A 23,208-nucleotide genomic window follows, 5' to 3' on the forward strand; every position below is an offset into this window, starting at 1 on the left:
TGGAGCTCCGTGCATACATTTGCCAAGCATTATAACCTACCTTTATACCCCAGATCCCGAGCAGGTTTTGCAACTGCTGTGTTGCAAGGGATCTTGACTACACCATCTTTATCTTAGTGCCTCCTCCCCCAGTTTGGCTATGGTATTCTACCCATATGTTAGGACTGCAGATGCATCCTTGAAGGACATAGTACAGTTTTGTACCTACCATAAATGTAGATGTCCGATAGGTATGCATCTGCAGTCAGGATTACCCACCCTCCTTCCCCTCTGTGGTATTCCTAGGGTACCTACCCTCTTTAGCTAGCTGGGGGAATTTATTATGGTGTATTTGTTTTGTATATATGTGTATATATATATTTTTTGCTCTCTACTGTTTGGAATTATTTGCATTTATCCAAATTTAGCCTTCCTAGAGGGCACCTGGCATCTGGGGCAAGAAACACTGAGGAAAATGGCGTCGGCTGATGCCTTTATACCACAGCAGCTATGACGTCGGGTGAAGTGCGACATCAGCCGAGGCCAGACCCAGACTTTGGAATCCGGCCGACCGAAGGGCTGCCTGAGGCAGGACAACCCATATGTTAGGACTGCAGATGCATACCTATCGGACATCTACATTTATGGTAGGTACAAAACTGTACTTTTTTGCTAGGCTTTGCATGGTGTCTGTCACTGTTGAAGTAGATACAGCACTTTTTTTAATTGGGAAAGTTATAGTTTGAGAGGTGTGCATGAATAATTAGGATTGGAGATTTTCCAAAATGGTAAAATGAGTTTATTTTTTGTTTAATTAATACGTGTGTGTGTGTGTGTGTGTGTGTGTGTGTGTGTGTGTGTGTGTGTGTGTGTGTGAAAAAAGAGTGACTGCACATATGTGTGAATCTAAAATGGTTGAATTAAAATTTTATACAGTGAGTGCAGGTAAGGTAAGTAGGAGTGAGCATGAAAATTAATGTTTGACAGAAAAAATGGTTGTGGAAGAGATTACATTATAGCATACAGTGTGCATGTACAAGTGTCTGTGAGAACAGCAAGAGCTGAGTAAGGGGATAGATTTAAAGTATTGTTGCATGTTTTTGGCATTCATGTTGGGTATTGTGTGTGATCTATGTTCATTTGTCTTGTGTAGTAGTTGTAGTAAGGAAACATTTTTAATAGTATAATGTGGATGGTAAGGCTAGAGTAACTCAGGCTCAAACCCTATACCTTGGGTACAGGTAGCAAGAGCCTGAATTCCCTACCCACCACCACTTGTGAAAACTGTCCAGATTATTGCCTCATGTTTTTGTTCTGTTCTGTTCCGTTCCTCATAAAATGTGTGGTTTTCTGGATTTTTGTCATTGGTGAAGGATTGAATTCACTTAATAATGATAGGCATTTGAATTTCAGACTTCATATTCTTCAGAAAATACATAGTAACACAAAACCTTTTATTCTAGCAATTTTTTTAAGTTTATAAGATCAATATTTGACATTTGTCCCTAATTTTGGGGCTGTATTCCCCATTATTGGCTTTGTCCAGGCTTTTTGTGATAAGAGGTTGAGAGCTATGGTGAGAACTGAATTCACTAAATGATAGTCATTTAAGTTTCAGTCTTCCTATCTTTCAAGAAGCAGCTGATTTGGCATAGTGGTATGCTGCTCTGACTGTAGTGTACAGGGTCCTGGGTTCACGACTTGGCAGTGAAACACATGGTGGTATCACAACACTTTATTCTCGCAACATTCCAAGATTATACAAGCAATGTTTAAAATGTGTCCTTGGTTTTGGGGCTTTTATCCCCTCACCTAATAAATGTTGGCTTTTTCCAGATTTCTTATGCTGCAAAGTTGAGAGATACAGTTGAGTGTGGCGTGGATTTTACAAGGAGCTGGGAGCTTCAGGGGAAGAGAAGTTTAGTGCTGCTGGTGCTACATCTGCTTGCATTGTTAATAGCATAACAGGTTGAATACTTGTTTTTTGATGCAGATGGCTGTGGGTTCTGCTCCCACAGTATGTACATGCATTGCTGTTACTGTACTGTGTTGTACTTTTAAAGGGGGTAGATGCTACAGTCCTGAGAATGTCCTCTTTGGTGGAGATACCTAGTATCTATGAACTTATCAGTTTGATATTACTATCTTATCATTTTTTTTAATGTAACATAGACAATTTATTCCTCAAGGGCAACAGGCACTTTATTTGTATATGAAACAAATTAAATATAAAGTTGTTTGCTAGCAGTAACCTTTTCATTAGTTACAGATCTCTTTAATGTGGAATTATTTAGATTACTTTTACTTCTGCAGAGATGGTGCATATTTACTTATACTGGTGGATTATAGAAATTTCTGTAGACTTTTATGATGGAAATGTTCTGAATTGGGCAGTTTTGTCATTATTGGTGCATGCATTTTCTTTCATTGTTTACTGGAAAAATGTTCAAAACAATACATTTAAAATGCCCCCTAACAGCTATACTGTTTTATACAAGGAATATAATTGAATACAATCAGGAAGGTGTATCAACGAACACATGTATGTTTCATGTGAAAGGGGCCTATGATTTGAAAACCGCCCAAAGTTAATCTTTGTCTGCCACTAGCCAAATGTATTTTCTTTGAATGTGGGTTTCAGTGCTGTTTCAATGAATATGAGTTTCAAGGGCAGAGAAGTTTTAATGATAAGTCTGTTTTCATTGTGAGACTGCATTGCTTTGTTCAGCAGATGTCTTAGTGTTTGTGCTGAAAATGCAAAATAAAACCTTCAAATGAAGTCCAAATCATCGTAGACATGAAGCAGTATGCACGTTAGTGTTTATGATAAATGGCGTGAAATAGCTAAGTAATGGTTCATTGGAATGGCTGCAGGGAGGCGGCTCTATTCTACCATGATTTTGTGAGGGGGAAGGGCGGCAAACTCAGACAGCCCCGGCTGAACTGTACCTCTCAACTATCCAGATTTTCACAAATTGAATAGATTTTTGCTTCTTATTTTTGGTTTGTTCCTCATAAAATGTGTAGTTTTCTGACGAATCATTTAGGAATTTAGATAATGACAGACACTGAGTTTCAGACTTCATAACCTTCAGAAAAATGCATGCTAAAGCAAGACCTGTTATTCTGTCAACTGTCTCAGTTTATACATCAGCAATTTTTAGTACTATTTATATGTTTCACAGTATATTTGGCCTTGTCCAGATTTCCTGCATTAACAGGTTGAGAGGTACGTGCAAATAAATTACTTTATAGAATTAGGCATATCCAAACCTCTCAACTGTCCCCAATTTTGGCTTAAAATGTTGCTCTTCCCCTAATAATCCCGCCGCAAAATGGCAATTTTGGAAGAAAACGTGGAGGGTTTGCAATTAATAAATAACTGTAATAATCAGAGTAGATAATAGGTAATCATAATAGATTACTTCTATTTCAGAAGTGCATATAGATTCTTTTATTTTGTCAGCTGCTCAAGTTAGCAGTACGAATATTTAAAAAGTATCCCTTCTTTGACAGGTTCCCAGCTGTGTTGTGTGGCTATTTTATATTTTTGCATCACATTTTTGGTCCATTTTTCATAACATTGTGTTTTTTCGGCAAATTAGTGGCAAATCATTAAAGACCAAAGTTAGAAAATAATGACAGACATTTTAGTTTCAGATTTCATATCCTTCAGAAAATTCATACTAGTGCAAGACATACTATTCTATTATCTTTCTAAGTTTATAAGAAATATTTAAAAATTGTCCTTATTTTTGGGTATTTGTTCCCACTTTTATGTATGACTTTGTCCAGATTTCTTGCTCTGAGGTTGAGAGGTATGACAAATGTGTCAGGGCCATCACAGTCAGCCAGAGACATTTCAAATTCTGACATACTTATTGCACCCCACTCCCCCATGTAGTGACTCTGGATGTGTCCAAGCAAGGAAAGGAGCAGTTATGCAGTGTAAATGTGCAGAGTATCCCCACATCCAAGGTAGACACAAGTACTACAGTGGCTTTTCCATCTGTCCTTTATTTTGCAGAATGTTCTGGTTTCTGTCATATTTTTATACTGTTGATTTATGCTTATTATTATTCAGAAAGTGACTGTTGCTCTATGTTTCAGTAGCAATGTTTTAATGACCATCAGGTAAGCTTGTCTGAGATTGTTAGATGCAAGTAAGCTTTAATAAGCATACTGTTAAATAATCGCCAACATTAAAAGCCTTTCTGTTGTTGCCATGCAGAGAATGCTTACATAACTAGATAACGTATAAGTCTTGGGTATTGAAATGCATATGACAGTATTTGTAATAAAGGTCAGGATTACATTATTTTAAGAAGCTCATTACATTTGTTGGAGACTTGCAGTCATCTTTGCAGGCTTTACTTGTAAACTAAACAGAATGCCAATTTATCATGTGTGGTCCATAACCTGTGCAGTAGTCCTTTAAGCAATGTATCTTGAGCTTGTTTCTTGTTTGCTTTTCATTTTTTACTTTGATCATGTTTTCCCCATGAAACAAGTAGATAGTTGTTGTCAGACAGCAGGTCTCTCTTGGATAAGAAACATTTTTACAAGTGGGGGTATCACAGAGATTGCTATTTTCAGCTTGTTACTTGGTACTTTAATAAAGCTGAATATAAATTATAATTATAGTTTCATAGTTTAGTACTAGGCTATCTGCCCTGGGGCATTTGTAAGCCTAGCCATAGTGATGTGGCTTTTGCCACCCCATGAAACTGCAATGCAAGGAGAAGTGGTTTGAGTTGAGTGCTGGTTGTTTTTCTTATACTTGATTTTGACTGGCATTTCAGTCATGTACTATACTGTACAGAAGGACAAGGCTCTCTGTTTGACCTTTCCAGCCATTCAGTAAAACAGTTCACTTTACCTATCCAGGCATGTCCAAAGGGCAGTTTCAGGTGTACTCTCCAGTCCAACTGGTGAATCTGGGCATTTTGAGGCAATGTTACAACTGCCTCATGTACACAGACAACCCTCTCCTCCTACCACCAAACACTAGTCATGTGAGAGATGCAATTATACAGCCAAACTGGAGGCTAAGCTCTCTCAACCCAAAACTGGATCAGGCAGTCAAATGGAGAAGGGAAATACTGGCAACACACCACCAGTCTCACATAGACCCATTAAACCAGCACCGGCAAAAAACACACACAAATACACAAAAACATACTCGAGGCTGTGAATAAAAATCTGCAAAAGCAGCAGAGACCTCCAAAGCGGACATCCAAGCAACCTCCACACCCCAGCACAAACCATGAAACACATACTTCACAAAACCAGTGTGCCACACAGTCACAGCCCTTAAGGCAAAATAACATACCCAACACACTAGTAATAGGTGACTCTATAGTCAGGCACACTGACGTCCCATTCACTAGGCTGAACAAGGAGAGGTTTACTGTTAGCTGCCTGTTGGGTGCCAGGGTCCGCCACATAACACAAGCACTCAGGTCACTCCAGAACAAGTAAAAATATGACTCTGTCATTGTCCATGTTGGTGTGAATGACCAGAGCCGTACCTCCCTGGAATACATGAAAAGAGACATGGAAGAGCTCTCTGATAACCTAGCCCAGGCTGGTATGACCCTGACCCTGAGTAGCATCCTGCCTTCACCAAGAATGCTACCACGGTATAAAGAAAAGATTATCAATTTCAACAATTAGCTAAGTTTCTGGTGTCATTCAAAGGGGATCCAGTGTCTGTCCACCTGGGATGACATGCTCGACAAGCCACACTGCTTCGCTAAAGACAGCTTGCACCTGTCACCCTTAGGCTTTCGAATACTGGCCAAGGCTCTTGCCACCCCCATAGTGCCTTTTTTAGGCAAGGCTCAAAAGACAAACCCACCGCCATAAATAGCACAAGTAACAGAAATCTGAGAGTAATGCTACTCGATGCCAGAAGTCTAAACCTCAAAATGCACGCACTCAAGGCACTCCTCAGTATGGAGAAAATCGATTTATGTGCAGTAACAGAAACCTGGTTTAAGGCTCCAGAGAGCACCCCAGCACTACCAGGCTACAACTCATACCATACATTTAGGCCACAGAACCCAGACCGAAATACAAATGGTGGGGGAGTATCCATATTCATCAAGAATACCGACACCTCCAGGTTAGTGGCACAGCACGATGCTTCATAGATCATCCACGTGCAACTAACAATGGGCAAAACTGCAATTCAAATTGTAGCTTGCTACAGATTATCCACCATGTCCCAGGACCCCCATTCCACATTTCTGGAAACACTGGGAAACATAAAGGTCCTACCAACACCCTAATATTAGGTGATTTCAACTACCCAAACATTAACTGGGTGAACTACTCAAGTACTAACTCCCTTGCCCACCATTTCCTAGAATTTATAAACTCAAATGCCCTGGATCAACTGGTCATTACTCCCACCAGAGGTGACAACTTATTGGACCTGGTCATCACCAACATAGGTGACCGGTGTTCCACACCGGAGGTCAGCCCCTCACTGGTTAGATCTGACCATACATAAACAAATCACTTTGGATATCCACATTCTACCCCCACCCCCGGATAAAGAAACCACCATGAAAAACTTTTCAGAAGCAAACTTCATACTACTTAAGACAGACCGAGGTGCAATGTTTCAAAGCCCCCATGCTAAAGGATAACGCTGTCCAAGCTGCAAAATCCTTTACTGATGCTTTCTATGGGCTCCTACAAGAATGCATGGATCGTCCTATCCCAAGCAAAACCAAGACTCACTCCTCCAAGAAAAGGACACCAGTTTGGTGGACCCCTGCTATAAACAAGCTATACAATAGAAGGAGGAAACTAGTACAGAAAAGAGTAAAATCCCAAGAAGGGAAGACATCCCTGATCAGTATCATCAAGAAACTATGATCCCTCATAAAATCGTCTAAGGCGAGCTTTGAAAAATTGCCAAGGACTCCAAAGATAACCACAAGGCATTCTTTAGCTATGTCACGTATCTAAGTGGCAATGCTCAGATATACTCGGTATTAATGCAGAATGGCACAAAATACACTGAACCAACCGATGTTGCCAACATCCTGGCAGACAGGTTCAGTGCAAACTTCACCCCCCTCTCACCCCCAAATTGGCCCATAACCATACCAGAAGAATGTAGAGCCCCTGAAATCACAGATACTCAGGTTAAAACAGCCCTCTCCAAAGCCAAAAACACAGCATCAGTGGGATCGGACGGTGTCCCAGGCTGCGTCCTACACAAGCTCAAAGACGAACTAACCCCTCACCTAAACACACTGTTCAAACTCAGCCTCTCCACAGGCTACGTACCCATAGAGTGGCGCACAGCAACGGTTATTCCACTCCACAAAGGTGGAGCCACAACAGACCCTGGGAACTATCTCCCTATAAGCCTGACTAGCTTGGTGTGCAAGGCTATGGAGCGCATCATCATGGAACTCATTAACGGAGACATTGGGAACCTCCAAACACTGGACCCTACCCAGTTTGGCTTTGTTAAGGGCAGGCCATGCCTCCTAAACCTGGTGGACTTCTTTGAGATAGTTACCATGGCTATAGACGAGGGAAAAGTGGTACACACAGCCTACCTAGACCTTGCAAAGGCCTTCAACAACATTCCCCATTCTGGTATTGTAGACAAGCTCACCAGCCTGAACATAAACCCCTATGTCACAAGATGGGTTGCGAATTGACTCAGACAGAACCCACATGGTGAGAGTTGTGGGAGCTAGGTCTGACTCTAAACTGGTTACAAGTGGCATTCCCCAGAGCTTAGTCCTAGGACCCCTCCTGTTCGGCATATACTTTTCAGAGGTAGAGGCAAGCACAGGAGGACTATGGCTGACCATGTTCACAGACGACTGCAAACTAGGGGCTATAATTGACTCTCCATCTGACACAGACATCCTCCAAAAGGGTCTCACTGAGATGGATACCTGGTGTCAAAATCATGGCCTCAAGCTAAACGCCAAAAAGTGCATAGTCATCCCCTTTGGAAAAAAACAAAGTACCCACAAACTACCATATAGGTGGTAGTCCCCTAAATATGGAAAATGTAATAAGGGATCTGGGGACCCAAGTAGATAGTAATCTCTCCTTTGATAATCACATTGCCAAAGTGGTTAGAAAATCCTTCTGTGTGGTCCACCTAATCACAGAAGGGTTTGCATCCAGATCAAAAGAGGTCATTGTGCCCCTCTACTCATCACTCATCAGAACCATCATAGAGTACAATGCCCCATTTGGGATGTACCTTACAAGACACCTGCAACAGCTGGAAAAACCACAGAAGTACCTCACCAAGAGGATCACTGGCCTCAAACAGATACCCTATGCATCTCGACTGAAGAAACTCCAGCTGTACTTGGTTGCATACCGCCTACTCAGAGGTGATCTCTGCCTGACATACAAGGTCATGTCTAACCCAAAATTGATGGACATGCTCCACCTAAAGAAAACCTTATCCCTTCGAGCCACACACTCTAGGGATCTAAACCTCACCACAACAATAAATAGGACATGCTGGAGGGATAGATTTCTGTTCCAGAGACTTCCCATGCTTTGGAACAAGATTCCAATCTACATTAGGCAGAGCTCCTTGCTAACACTCTTCAAGGGAAACCTTGACGAGTGGATGGGAAACAGAAAGTTTACCCTGGGGATCACTTCAGTGGCCTCTGCTGGACAGAGGCACAGGGAACTAATCTAAGGGCCGGCGAAAGCCAACATATTCTGGCTACGCTTATAAATGCCTTCGGGCAGATAGCCTACTACCTACCTATGAACCTAAGTAATTTATTTTTTCATACCTCACAACCTTTTTGTTTCCATCTAGATATTAAGTAAGCTGTCATGCAGCCAATGCATTGAAATATTGTCTTGATTGGACTCTCACCCAGGGCAGCGTATTTAATTAAAGTTACAGTTTTTGTGGTTTTGAGCATAGCTCCTCCCCTTCCTAGTTGACCCCACCCATTCAGGTTTCTCCTGCAGCCCCCCTTTGATTTGAAGTCACCAGCCACCACTGCTTTCCTTGCATGAAAAAGATGAAAAAATAGTATTAGCTGGGGACTTAAATTAAGCAGCAGACTGGAATAACGTTGACTCAACAACATTAATGAGGAAACTATTTACAACTGTGTTCAGGGGTTGGGAGGGTGGCCTAATGGTTAAAGTGTTTGCCTTACAAACACAAGGTGCAAGGTTCAAGTCTCCCAAGGGAAAATTGGCTAGGCTTAAAATAGCTCCAAGGGCAGTTAGCCTAGTACTAATCTATAAACCTATGAACAACTGCTTCAGATTGTAAAAAAAACTACCAGGAAATGGAGCATGCTAGACATTGTTTGTGTTCCTAAAGAAATTACTGTTACTTCAAATCAAATTTTACCACCGTTGATGTGCTGTGATCATGGTGTTATAAAGGCTAATTTGTTGCTAGATAATTCTGCCAAACTGAAATCTAAACCAATGCACAGAACATTAATTACAGATTATATGGAAGCCAAACAGTCACTGTGTGAAACTAACTAGAGTGATGTGTTCAGTGGAAAAACTGCAGATGGAGTGTGGAAAGTTTTAAAAGAGAAATTGAGTGCAAAAAAATCAAAAAATGTTCAACATCAAGATCTAGGCATAAAATGACAGGGAGATACATTTCCATAAGAACAAGCTACTTGTTTAAGGTGAGAGACAAAAAAATATAAGAAATTCAAGAGAGGTCAAACTACAATGTTGTAAACTGAAATAAATAAGCTGGACAAACAAATTAAGCATAGTGTGAATTGAGATCAAGAAAATATTGAAGAAAATTTATATAAAGGTATTGATCATAATAGGAAACATTTTTATAGATGCATAAGTTGTGGAAGAATAAAGACGCAGAAAATTCATAAACTGTATGTAGATTCTAACATTTATTCTCAGACACAACAGATTATAGATATATTTACATCTTATGCAAAATGGTTTGGCTCTGCAGAGGGAGAGGGGGGAGTTGTCCTTGTGACATCCAGGTAACCTCAGAAACTGGAGTCAGATTATATTGAAAAAACTTCACAAACTGGATCCAAAGTACAGGGAGGAGATGGTATTAGTAATAATGACCTGGGAACACTTCATTAAGAACTTGCAGTACTATTAAATGTATTATTTACTAGGTCATATAAATATGTGGAGATTCCTCAAGAATCGAGACATGTCCTTATTAAACCTGTCTTTAAGGGAAAGGCGAGCAGGATAAACCCATAGTCATATAGACCCTTAAGTCTACTTTCATGTTGTGGAAAAATGGGTAAGGTAATATTGGATAAGATATTGTCAGAATTGGATAGGATGGGACTTTAAACCATATATCAGCATACATATGTTGAAAATAGATCTATTACCAGCTGTAACATGATGTCATGTAACAATATAATAACAGCTATGAATGATGTAATTTATATACCTTTAACTTCAGTATTTGACAGGGAGGGTCATACACAAAACACTAATCAGTAAACTAGAACGACTAGGTATTGATGTACTCTTGATAAGATGGATAGCAGCATGGCTTACAAATAGGACATGGCAAGTATCATACAGCAATTGGACAGGTGAATTTATTGGTTACAGTCAGGGTACCCCACAGAGCTCTGTCCTAGCCATTTGCTTGTTTATATTGTATATTTCAGACCTAACTTTTTCATTTGAGGTGTTCTGTAGTTTATATGCAGATGACCTGAAACTGAGTAAACTGACTACATGTGTTACAGATGCAGCATGTCTGCAAAAGAACTTGACTAAATTGACCATTTGGGCACAGGAGAATAATGTGCTGTTAAATACATCAAAAACTACTTATATGTGTTTTGGGACACAAACTGAAAGGTGAAAATTTAATATAGCACATACTGATTGAAACTGTAGATTCATTTTGGGTATATGGGTAGATCCAGCTTTTTTTTCCAACATCTTTATATCAAATTTCCACATATGACAAAGGCAGTGTTACATTCATATAAATGAAAAACATAAAAAATGGTATCACTTTAGTTGCAAACAGTTTACATCACAGACACCATTGAAACAACTGCAGTTGTAAACATTACATATCACTTATAAACCTTCCAGTCATTGTCAGATAAACACTGTGTGGCTAATTCAAATCCTGCCTCTTAAACCTCGTTCCTGCTCTGCATATACTGTACCCAAAATTCCCATTTTTTTCTATGTAATTTGCTCCTTCCCTTTTCTAAAGATCTCAATTCCAGTTGTTTTATCTCTGGTACTATATTCACTACTTCTAGTAAAGCTGGTCTATACTTTGATTTCCATTTTCTAGTAGTTGCTTTTTTGGCAGCCACCATAATTAGACTCAGCAAGGCTTTACTATGTCTAGGCAATTCAGATTCTGTAGCGTAACTTAAAAAAATCATCTCTCCAGTCAGTCCAATCCACTCACCCAGCATCCCCAACAGAGCAGTCTGCAGGGAATCCCAAAAGTCTGCCAGCTCATCACACCTCCAAAAAATATGTTCCTGGCTACCACTTTCTTGCCCATCACACCTCCAACAGTTGCTATCCACCTGAAGAAAAATTCTTTGGAGTCTACTTGGGGTATAAAAATACCTATGTAAACATTTTCAGGCAAAGACCCTAAATCTTCTAGACTTTGTTGCATATTTAGGAGTTGTACATATATCCCTCCATTGTCTCTTTGTGAATTGCTTATCCAATCTCTCTTCCCAATCCTTTTTAAGCTCCTCTGATTGATTCTTTTAATTATTATGCAGTATTTTATATACTTTACTAATTATTCCTTTTTTATGGGTAGATCCAGCTTTGAGCTTTTCTAATCATATCAATCAATTGATTAATGGTAGTTTTAGAACTGTAGGTTGTATAAAAAGATTTGTAAGGTCCAGGGAATTAGAAATGATAAAGTCATTGTTAGTTATGTTAGACCCAAACTTGAGTATGGAATAACAATATGGAAGCTTATAAGAAACTAAGCATGAATAAACTTGAAAGAGTGCAGCGGAAATGTGCCAAGGGCATTCATGGATGTGAAAATTTAAGTTATTATGAATGAATAAAATATCTGAACTTGTACAGTGTGTCATATAGATATCTAAGAGGAGATCTAATTTGGGTATGTAGGGTATTTAGAGAACTCTTTCTGGGAATGTTGGTTGGGGTTATCTAAAAGTACTAGAGAGTCATCAAACAACCTATATAGAAGATTCTGTAGGAGTGAGAAGTATACTAATTGATTCTCAGAGAAAGCAGCTGATGAGTGGAACAGACTACCAAATTACATTAAAGCAAGTACTAGTTTAGATATTTTAAGAACAGCCTGGAAACTTATATGGTATTTTGGCAGCCTGGAAGGGCATTAATGCCTGTGTTTGAAATATCTTTTTCTATTTTAACAGTTTTAGTAACATAATAAACATTTACTTGACAGTGGCTGTGAATTAGTATCACTTGTGAGCTAAAATTCTAATTTAGTTATTGACAAATAATAAATTATGATTGATTGATAGATAATAAATTGAGGTCCATATAAGCAAGAAAAAAGCTGTTAATAAAGTCAAGTAATGTTTGTTATTTTAATGACGGTTACTGTTCCACTTTTTAGATTTTAATGATGACCTTGAGGTTTTTCTTCTCCGGGACATTCCTCAGATGGAAGGGGAGGTTTTTTTTGAAGTTTCCTGACAGTTATGGCATTTCTGGCATCTCTTTATTTTTGGATTTAGCAACAGAAAGCAGTTTCTAAATAGTAAGCCTGATTACCCAAAGAGTTTGCTTCAGCTGGGAAAGGACAGTTTATGCATAGACAGCATCATGGACAAAACTTAACTGTATTCGAAACAACTAATGATAAAACATTGAAAGTTGTTGGCCAAGTAAGGTTAGGCAGTGATGCGACTTGTCTTGATGATATGCAGCAAATCTGGCTATTTTGTTACATTCTTGGTCAAGTTTATGTTGAAAGGATGGCAGTAGTGTAGTAAAATAATAAGCAGGATAAAGAAAATATGGTAATAGGTACAAGCTGGAAGCCTGGCATTTTCTGTTAAGCAAGCAATAACGTCTAATAGGGTGGGAGTTGCAGGGAAATAACTGACCATCCAGGCAGGCGGCCTCCTCATCCCTGGGAGGTCTGTTATTTCCCTGTAAAACCCACCTAAGATGGTATTGTTGCACTTAGAATATGGACTATCTGTTAAATTGTTTTGTATTTGTTTAATTGTTAATTAGTACATACATTTAGTTTTATTTTTGATGTAAAATAGTTTGTCGTCCTAATGTTTCAGAATTGGTGTAGAGGTATGCAAATGTTGTTGGAGGAAGCATATTACTTCCAAAATACAAGTTATATAATCATGTATTTATGTTTACACATATTTGCATGCATGCACACACAAACTTAAGCTTACATATATGCACAAAGTTGCAGAGGCAGAGAGAACACAGTGTCTTTCACTATTCAAAATTTCAGATGTACATGCGCACACATGTACCCAGCACTTTAATTACTGTGTACTCCCCAAATTTTGTCTTATAATGAAATAAAGAAGTACTTAGTAATAGAACTGGTAACATATTTTAAATCACTGATGTCAAACATATACAATGTGAAGCACTACGACTGTCCCCCATGCGCACACAGTTACTTTGTTGATTGTACTCAGATCCAGTGTCTGATCTTAATGTAGTGAATGAATTTCTTCATAAATAGTAGCTGCGGTAATATATTTTAGATGTAGTGCATGCCCTTGCTGACTTGCATGCACATGCACAAGTGTACATACACACACCCTTGTAAGTGACTCTGTTGCAGTTATTTTGCTTTTTTTGGAGGGGGGGGTTATTACACACACACCCGCCCACACAAGCTCCCTAACTATATCTTTTTAGAGCTGTGATTAGCTATGGGAAAGGGAATGGTAGATCCTTGTAATTGCCATTATTGCAGTTATTGCTTTGGCTTTATTTTCTTCCCTCCTTCCATTCAGTAAACCCAACTAAAATATTTGTTTAAAGAGGTTAATCAGTATGGTGTTTTTTTCTGTTCACATTTCAGGGATATGTAATATACTGCCCTAAAACTGTGGACTTCTTTTTATCAAGTTCTGCTTATCCATTAATATCCTGTTGGAGAATTTTTAACTCTCCAGTGAGGTTTTGTTTCTTCTCTTGTTAAGTTCTAAAAGTCTTACATCATCTGCCAAGTTTATGGTTAGTCAAGTGGCAGGATTACTCACTTGCCAACCATGTTTTAGATATTTGCCAAGAATGCTGCAGCGAAACTATATTGAGTTGACTTTCCTGGATTAGGGATAAACTGTATTAGTCTGAGTTATAGTTGTCGGTGACTGGATTAGGAGCTGCATTACAGTTAATTCAGAATTGTTCTTGGTCATAAACAACATTGATTTTGTTTTGCTGACATTGAGGATTCATTCCCAAAACTGTGAACCACAACTGCAGGGAATAAAGTACGTCTTGCTGCTTCATTTTTCTTGCATATCTGACTTCAGACTGTTTCCATAGTCCATTCCAGTTGTTCCTCCTCAAGGATCCCTGAAGCCTAGTGTCTCCCCAGTGTAACTCTTCACTGTGAAAGTCTCCCTTCAAGGAGGCACACACACAGGCCCACCCATTCCTATGTATGTGGGTTCTTCAGGGGTCTAAGCCACCAGTGCTATTGAGAATGGAACTGGTTCGAGGGGTGTAAGCCACCAGGGCTGTGAGAATGGAACTGGTTCGAGTTAAAAACTATCATTCTGCCATGGGTGCCCGCAGGCAGGTGCAAGAGGGGACACTTGCACCTACCCCCCCCCCCCGGAACCGACTGGCCAAGAAATTAATTGTACTTTAATTTAAAAAAAAAAGTTTTTTTTAAAGGGTGTTCCTCTTTAAGAACGCATTTTGCATCCCGTACAGTCGCACAGACGCAACAAGTGTTTGCAACCTGTTTTCGTCTTGTGTCTGTGCAAGCGATGGTTTACGTATTCGTCTTTTGCGCCTACTGGGAATTTGAATTCCAAAGGACATTCGGATTGTGCGGACGAATGTAGGAGAGGTAGGTGTGTTGACAGCATATATTAAGCACTTACTGTATAGGTTTATACTAATGCCAGGGAGCAGGAGAGCACACAAGCCCCAGTCTTTTCACAGTTGAGGGTGAACCTATAACAATTCAGGAGATTTTCTGCTGTGCTCTGACTATCACTTCTTCTGGAAAATGTTGACTGGTGTTCCTAGACTTACCTGCATTGCTAGTATGTCACAGCTAGTGATGGTTTCAGAAGTCTTTAAAAGTCTGCTCTAATATGTGATAAGGAATTACAAAAAATAGGCATGAAATAATTCTCACAGAGGGGATGAATCAGAGGAAAGTAAACTAAACAGAAATTAAGTGGGGCTAATAAAAGGTAACATGTCTTCTTGAATGGAGAGTAAGGCAGAATGGGTACAGTTTTTATTTCAGTCTCGCATATCAGTAATCTTTAAATATCGTTCTCTTAATGTCATGCTGAGAGCAAGCCAACATTTATAAACTCGATATTCAGGTTGTAATAAAATATAATAAGTGAAAGACGGAAACTGTCTAACTGCAAACTAAGAAAACAGCTTTGCAAATGTGTGTAAGTTGGCAACAATCAAGCCAATTAAAATGCTGAAAGATGGTAGGCAGAATACATTTTAGCTAGAATGCTTCTGGAGGTTAAATTTTATTAAAAAGCTCTTTGTTCTTTTAGTATATTACAGGTCATGCCACTTGCAAAGCAATTAGCTGGATTTTGGCAAGTGATGTCTCAGATGTGGTTGGGGGGGGGGGGGTAGCGGGACTCATTCCACTGTGCTTGGGAATAGCAGGGTACCTTTACAAATAAACCAGACTGCTATGTCTTCATGTTATATCCCACAAGATCAAAGAGTTTCAGTATGAAACAATAATTATTTTCCTCTCAATCTTTTTTCATTGACCTCCTGAAGGACTCATGCTTGATAAACATATTCTACAATTACATTTAAGCAGCATGTTATATAAAAAAATGAAATTCCACAGAGAAATTCATACTAATGTTTTTTTTGTTCATAGCTCTGAGCATCTGCATCTAAAGAATACAAGGCGAAAGAAAGTTAAAAAATACAGTTTTGTGTGTTTAACGACTCATAAATGCGGTGCAGAGCAGGTGATTCAGATGGAATGTCAATATCAGAGGGGTACTCTCATAAAATGTGTTATTCTGTGGCATTTTTTCATTATACAATTTTATGATTTCCTCAGATATTTTCCCAGAAGCTGTTTTGTTACATACCTTATAAGAACCCATAAAGTGGTAATTTCATATTTATTTTCATGTTTTATTATAAGATTGGGAATTGTGTCACAAAGAAAATCTTGATAACACAGTTGGCCTAAGCAGACTGCCTGAAATTTCAGAAAGCAAGTAACCACATATCTCATAGACTGTGTGAAATTTCTTAATGTAATTCTACTTTAAAGAAATAAATGGCTAGCTATGGTTAATAAAATAGGCAGAATCCATAGAAACCAAAAAATAAGTAGGAGGAGGACCATGGTTAACTTATTAATTAAGCTTGGTAAGGAATATAGGATGTTTCAGTTTGTATAGGCATTAATGTCTCATTTTTCTTGGTCATTTATGCTGTTACAAGAACTCTATTAGTGAGGAACTAAGTAAGCAGTCGTGACTGAAAGGGTAAGATTATAAATAAAGAATGGATTACCCAAGGATAAGGTCTGTTAGTCTTCATTAGGCATGTCATGGCTGGGTTGCCATACTGCTGTGCAATGTGTATAACCAAACTGCATGCAGCGAATTGAAGACTAAAATGCGGGACAGCAAAGTGACTGAAAAAATAGTCAGTCTGATCGCTGCTTGTAACCATTGCCGTCAGTTAAAAATGACATTGTAGGAGAGGGATAGCAAAACATCTTTGATCATACTATTGATCTGTACTCTAAAGTAGATGACATTTGTATTTTTCTTTCTTTTTGTTTTTTTGAGTAGTAGCTGTATAGCCATGTGAAGTAGACATTTGCATTTCACCTGTTATGTTCTAGATCTAGCACAAATCAACCTAATTTAGCTGTATTAGGATGCATGGTGTAAAATTGAGCTGTTTTCCTTGTAACAAGTACTGTGATCTGCCTGTGATCTGCTAACTCATACAACATATTTGTCTGTCTGCACTGTCCTGCAAGATTTTGAAATTCCAGCAAATGGTCTTGCAAATGTGAGTTATGCAGCATTAAATGCAGTACTCTGAGCTCTCAAACTTAATATTTTGTTCTGGTGGCATGTCGTACTAGAGGAATCCATTCTGCAAGTCTTCTTTCAACATATTCCATGTGACTAAATATAAAAACTTCCAGGGCGTTTCCATTTTAGTTAATGCTGCTACCTCTCTTTCAATTACATAGTTCATTTCAGTTCTTTACTTTGAAGATTTTTGTATTCCATTTATTATTAGCTGTTTCAATTTCAGACTGTGCCAGTAGTCTTCTCATGTATCTTTAAATCAGTTGTAATAATTATAATGAAATTCAGAAGCACTGCTGTCAGAACTTACCAGACTGGACACCAGTACTAACCATTCTTTCACCAAAATAGGCTTGGTTTCCTATTGCACGCTGTGTACTGTCCTCTGTCTTAGCCTAAGACATTGCCCTAAAGCCTGCTTATTTGCCACCATTCTTTTATACAATAGCATGTCAAACGGCTTGATAAAAGTAATGTAGAGTATATCTTCAGCCCTCTAAGGACCCCTAAGGACAACTGCATTGGTTCCCAAATGTATCTGTTAGTAGCACAGCAGGTAGCATACTTGTATCTTGATACAGAGGGCTATAGGAGTCATTAGAGATACAAGTTTAGTCTTGGAAAAAAAATGTAATACATTTTAGTTTTACTTAATTTTTTGAGGAGAGACTAGCATTTGACATCCAAGAAAATGCTAACGTGGAGTTTTTCTTGATGGCAGAAGCATTCATGCAGCTTAAGCAATTGCTTAAAAATACAGGATGTCTTTAGTTTCCGTACATGTGTAGGTTATCTGAGGAAAATGTTAATGTAGAGTTTGTCCTGATAACAGAGACATTGTTTGGTGATTTGGGGTGTAAGAGCCCTGTGAGAATTTTACTGACCGCGGTGATAGAGAAAGAGGGAAGTAGGTGTGTGTGTGTGTGTGTGTGTGTGTGTGTGTGTGTGTGTGTGTGTGTGTGTGTGTGTGTGTGTGTGTGTGTGTGTGTGTGGTGGGGGTTCATACCATGCAATTATCCAGATTTTTGCCTCATATTTTCGGTTTCTTTCTCATAAAATTGTGGAGCCTGGATGCCAGGGTGGAAGTCATTGGTCCATCCCTCTGTGCTATGGAGACAGGCATTTAAGAGAAACAGTTGTGTACAGTCAACTAGTATAATTGGAGAACTATCAAAATATTTGATAAGTTTTGAGATTGCAAAATGTAGTAGCTTCAACATGAAGGAGATCTGATATCCAGAGGCAAAACGGGAGAGATGACACTGTTTCATTTACAGCTCATATACTGTTAGTCAGCCAGCCATTTGGTGGAATATGAGGTGAGACCATGACTGACCAAGGTGTGCTACTTTTGAAAGATCAAGATGTAACTGGTTGCAGACTAATCCCATAGCATCTGAGAAAGCAGTGTCGATGCCATGGCTAGACGTGACACTGTGCTAGAAGTTCAAAGTGATACTGCACTTTCCTAGTTGGTGCAGAAGTTGCTAATTTAAAAGCTAGGAGTGCTTTCTGAGGACATTTTATGGGCAGCTACTCAAGCCTTAATCTGTAACAGTTTAATGAGAATATGTCAAACAGTAGCTATTTATAGACAGGAAACAAAGTATTAGGTTTTTTTTTTTTGATACGTGATTTGTTATCAGAGGAGTTAAACAAAAACATAGATAAATAACTTTGCTGAATTTATAATATAAGTATCAAGGTTATATTTAGGAAACCGTATGTCAGCTGCAGACATTTCTTGCTTGTTGTCTTCATGACATGGAGAGAGAAAGCCCTGATTACAAGCCATACAGTCCTGGTTCAGTTAACAGCTTGAGTGCTGAAGGAAACGGTAAGGGTGAGGAATAGGACTGATGTGGCTGTGCCTGCTGGGTGGCTTGGGGGCCTTAGGGTATGGATGTGAATGTCTGTGGCACATTTTCTTTGCCAGAATTCCCAGTGGAGTCCGAAGGCCATATAGGAGCACTTACTTCAAGGGAGAGGGCATTCTTGAGAGTTTGATGCTCTTGAAAGCAGGTAACATGGCTCTTTCAAAGTCTTGTTGCATGTTGAACCTGGAGCTTGTGACTGGCCATGTACAGTGGAACTAGCTAGCGTTTTATTAGAAAACCACTATTGTCCTGAGTAGTATGACAGCACTGCCTACACTGATGTCTCTTAATGCTGTCATTTCCTAGGGGCCTAAACAGTTAATTTGTTTGAGTTTGTGGGGGTGGGGGGTGACTGTGGAACTGAGAAGGGGGGCTTGTATTTAATAGTAGTAGGGATTCAGGGCAACAGCTGTCAAGGAAGAGAGCATGAATGAATTTTGCTGTAGAGAAGAGTTGAGTACTGAGTTAGTACATTGATTAAAAGCTCATTGTGACTGAATTGAGTAGTGTGTACATGTGTAAGGAACTAGGTTTTCCCATAATGTCAAACATTAAGCCCATGAATTATATGTGTACATCATACAGTTGATTTTTTTAGACTGACTGTCTACTCTACTTTCATTTGTTCTTTTCCATGGAAGGCTTTTGTAAGGCAATTCTGAAATGATTCCCACCCTCAGTTTTACATATAGACAAAAAAGTGAAGCCTCAGCTGGGTGGGAACAGTTCAGTATTTAATTTGCCTTTGCCAGGTCAACTTTGAAAATGAGGATTTGGGAACTATCCAGTCATCAGAACTTAAGACAATCCAACTAAAAAAGACACAATATTTTTCATGTGAGTGACCAGGAATATAACACTGTTTGTAAGTAATGTGAGTGTTGTATCTGCCACTTCAACATGAGTACTGACCCTTGTGGAAACTTTTAACACATTTTTATTGCTATTTTGTTTTGATATCACAGGATTTACAGTTAGACTATGGACAAGGACCCAACGATGATTACTTTTTCGGTGGCAACAAGTAAGTGTTTTTCTGACACCATTTTCTTTATGTGCACTGTACTGAATTTATAGCTAAAAGTGGAAGTCATTTTTCTAGGTTGCGTCAGTTTTCATCTTATTTTATTCTTGGTTATACAGCTGTACCACTGAAAAAAGTTAAAGGTTTCATGGGGATTCAGCAGTGTTGCTGTTTGGTGGGGGGGGGGTTGCTCCCCTCCCATTATCAGACATAATGTCAAAGGATGAAGCAAGAAGGGAAGGGCAGTCTGCTATTTCCGTCCTTCTTTCCTGCTTCTGTGAAGTTCATATGGGAAACATTAGCCTGAATGATGCCGATCCAATGTTTGTTTCCAATAAAGAGAATTGATCTTCTCTTTGCTTCACACTTTTTCCAAACCAGATGCTGTATTGGAGTTGATGTGTCTTTGCTACTGCTGAAACTAGGGCACTACTTAAGAAATTCATAACCCTGTGATGTCCTTCTATTCTCATGTTGCAGTATTCATTACAGTAGAGATATGGTTGCCTGCAGTGCCATACATTTGGCCAGTATACCAAAGTGTCTTCAGTAAGGGGTACGTGCGACGTAGCACACTAGTGCCATAAACCAATGTCGACTATAAATATGATGTGTGCACATACCAAAGTCAGAACTTTCCTGCTGCAGTGATCGTAAAACGTCCGATTGCCAACTAGAGGTGTTTACCGTATATTTATCGTTCAACTGCCCACTTACAGATAAGTTAATTTACTCTTATCTTATTGTTAGCATTTTATTGTATTCCAGCTTTTCGTGACTTCTAGGAAGGGCAAGTGTGCTTGTGGAAGACAGATTCCACACAAGGACACTCACAACCAGTGGGTTTTTTGCTTAGGAGAAGAGCACGATTACAAGAACTGTGTTATTTGCCAATCATTTGTCCCTAAGACTGCTAGAAGTCATTTAACTTCCTTGAAAATATATTTAGATAATCAGAGGATCCGACGCCTGGCCTTAGGTATGGAGGGTGCGGGAGGTCCATCAGATGAGCCACCTAAAAAGAAGACCAAGAGAGCGAGGCCTGAAACGTTTTCTGCACCTCAGACATCCGCCGAGTCTCTTGAGGTGAGTGAGAGTCCAGAGACTCCTTGGATCTCAGATTTACCTTCTGTGCCAGGAACCTTATTGGACACCGGTTTGGCGGAAATCCTCGGTACGTCCGCTAAGTTTGTGAGCCATCAGGGCCTGATGGCGAGAGGGAGCCACGGCTCCCTGATTCTGATAGGTCTTCCTACCACTCTGACGTCAGCCATGTGGCCTGCTAAATCTCCAGGTCCTCTTAAGAGAAAACAGAAGCTTAAGCACTCTGCTACTCCACATTCTACTGACTGGAAAGTTTTCTCCCAAAACTTGTTCAAGGCCTTTCAGGCTTTTCATCAACCTCAACCTCAATGTCCTGTCTCTGGCCCCTGTTTGGTTGAATCTGAAGAGGACACCTCCTCCTCTGATGAATCCCTTTCTTATTTATCTCAAATTGTATCTCCTAAGGATTTTGTTACCCAAAAGGAGTTTTCCTTGGCACCTGATTCCTCGGTGAAGAATTCTCTTTTGGGGACACTGTCAATTTAATGAGACATTTCTAATGGGATGTTTCAGAAATTTCTGATACTAAAAGAAGGTATTTTGAACGGATGCAAATGGACCAGCCTTCCCCCCTGCTGTCCCTCCTGTGCAGCCAGCCTTTCTGGATGCCTTCCAAGCAGCTTCCCAGACTCCTTAGTCTCAACCCCCAGCTTCCAAGAGACCTGATAGGTTTTATAAAGTTCCCCCTCAATCTCAGTTTCTCTTCAGAAACCCTCCAGAAGACCCTGCTATTGTAGCAGTTTCTGCAGACAAATCATCCAGGCAGCTACCTTCTACTTCTCTGATCCCTGCAGACAGAGTAGATTTATGGATAGACGGGATAAAAGGATCTTCTACCCTCTCCATAAGGGCATTAAATTATCAGACTCGCACGGCACGATTTGTACTAGACAGTCTAGCCAAGGCCTCCTCTTTGGTGTCAGATCTTACTGACTCCCCTACCAATACTCAACTCACAAATCTGCTTTCAGCAGCTTCTCAAGTAACCAGAAACTCAGTCAAGTGAAGTTATGATGCTGTGGAGGCTTCTTCTAAGTCTGCTGCATTTGGTTCAGTCTTTCATATGTATTCATGGCTTAGATTACACCATTTACCTCTTGATTTTCAGGTTAAGCTGTTAGACGCCCCCTAGATAACTCTGCATTATTTGGGGCTGCTTCTGCTGAGCTTTTTAAATCCTTACAGGAGAAAGGTAAGGCACTCCAGAATTTGAAACATCTTCTTGTTTCACCTGTTGCAAGATACCGTAGAAACTACCCTCAAAAGACTTCTTTTTTTAGGAGGTGGTCTACTCCTCCTACAACTCAGTCTAGGGGAAGGAGACACTTTAGACAAGCTACTACCCTAGGCCATCTGCAGCCTCCACTCCTTCCCTTTCGTAGGCAACCTGGACAAGGCAGAGCTCCCCCTGTGTAAATCAGACCAGCTGCCTTGTCACACGCCTCTGTCCGTATGCCTCACTCTATCCGTCCACTCCTGGCAGAAGATCACCACCTACCAGTGGGTTTTATCCATCATCCAGAGTGGATATTGCATGGCTTGGTGGGCTCTCCCACATTTCCAAGGTTTACCACAACCATCAAAAACTCAAATTCTACTCTTCACCCCCATGTTAAGGCAACTTTTAATTCAAGACACTATTCAGCCAGTTTCTTCAGAGGTCATGGGTAAGGGTTTCTACTCCAGAATGTTTCTGGTTCCAAGAAAGGATGGTCCCTGGAGACCAGTCTTAGACCTGTCCATCCTCAGTCTGTTCCTCAAGGTACCCACATTCAAGATGCTTTATCTACATACATTACTGTCTCTTATCCCACCTCAGGCTTACATGGTCTCAGTGGATTTGAAAGATGCTTATCTGCATATTCCCCTTCATCCTTCATGCAGACAATTCCTACGTTTTGAAATAGGCTCCTCTCATTTTCAATTTTCAGCCTTGCCTTTT

General features: G+C 39.7%; 1 protein-coding gene across 5 annotated transcripts in view; it reads left to right on the top strand.

Annotated features, from left to right (window-relative positions):
- The window catches only part of MAP4K3 (mitogen-activated protein kinase kinase kinase kinase 3), a 2,472,041-nt gene that overhangs the window by 1,431,179 nt on the left and 1,017,654 nt on the right, over positions 1-23,208 (top strand). For all 5 annotated transcript variants that reach the window (XM_044057581.1, XM_044057598.1, XM_044057607.1 and 2 more), the window contains one exon: positions 20,104-20,162. In XM_044057581.1, the coding sequence (XP_043913516.1) occupies positions 20,104-20,162 (59 nt within the window). The remainder of the gene's footprint in view (positions 1-20,103; positions 20,163-23,208) is intronic.

Source organism: Protopterus annectens, chromosome 1.part2 (assembly GCF_019279795.1).
Source record: "Protopterus annectens isolate FY-2018-M chromosome 1.part2, PAN1.0, whole genome shotgun sequence".
Lineage (NCBI taxonomy): Eukaryota > Metazoa > Chordata > Ceratodontiformes > Protopteridae > Protopterus > Protopterus annectens.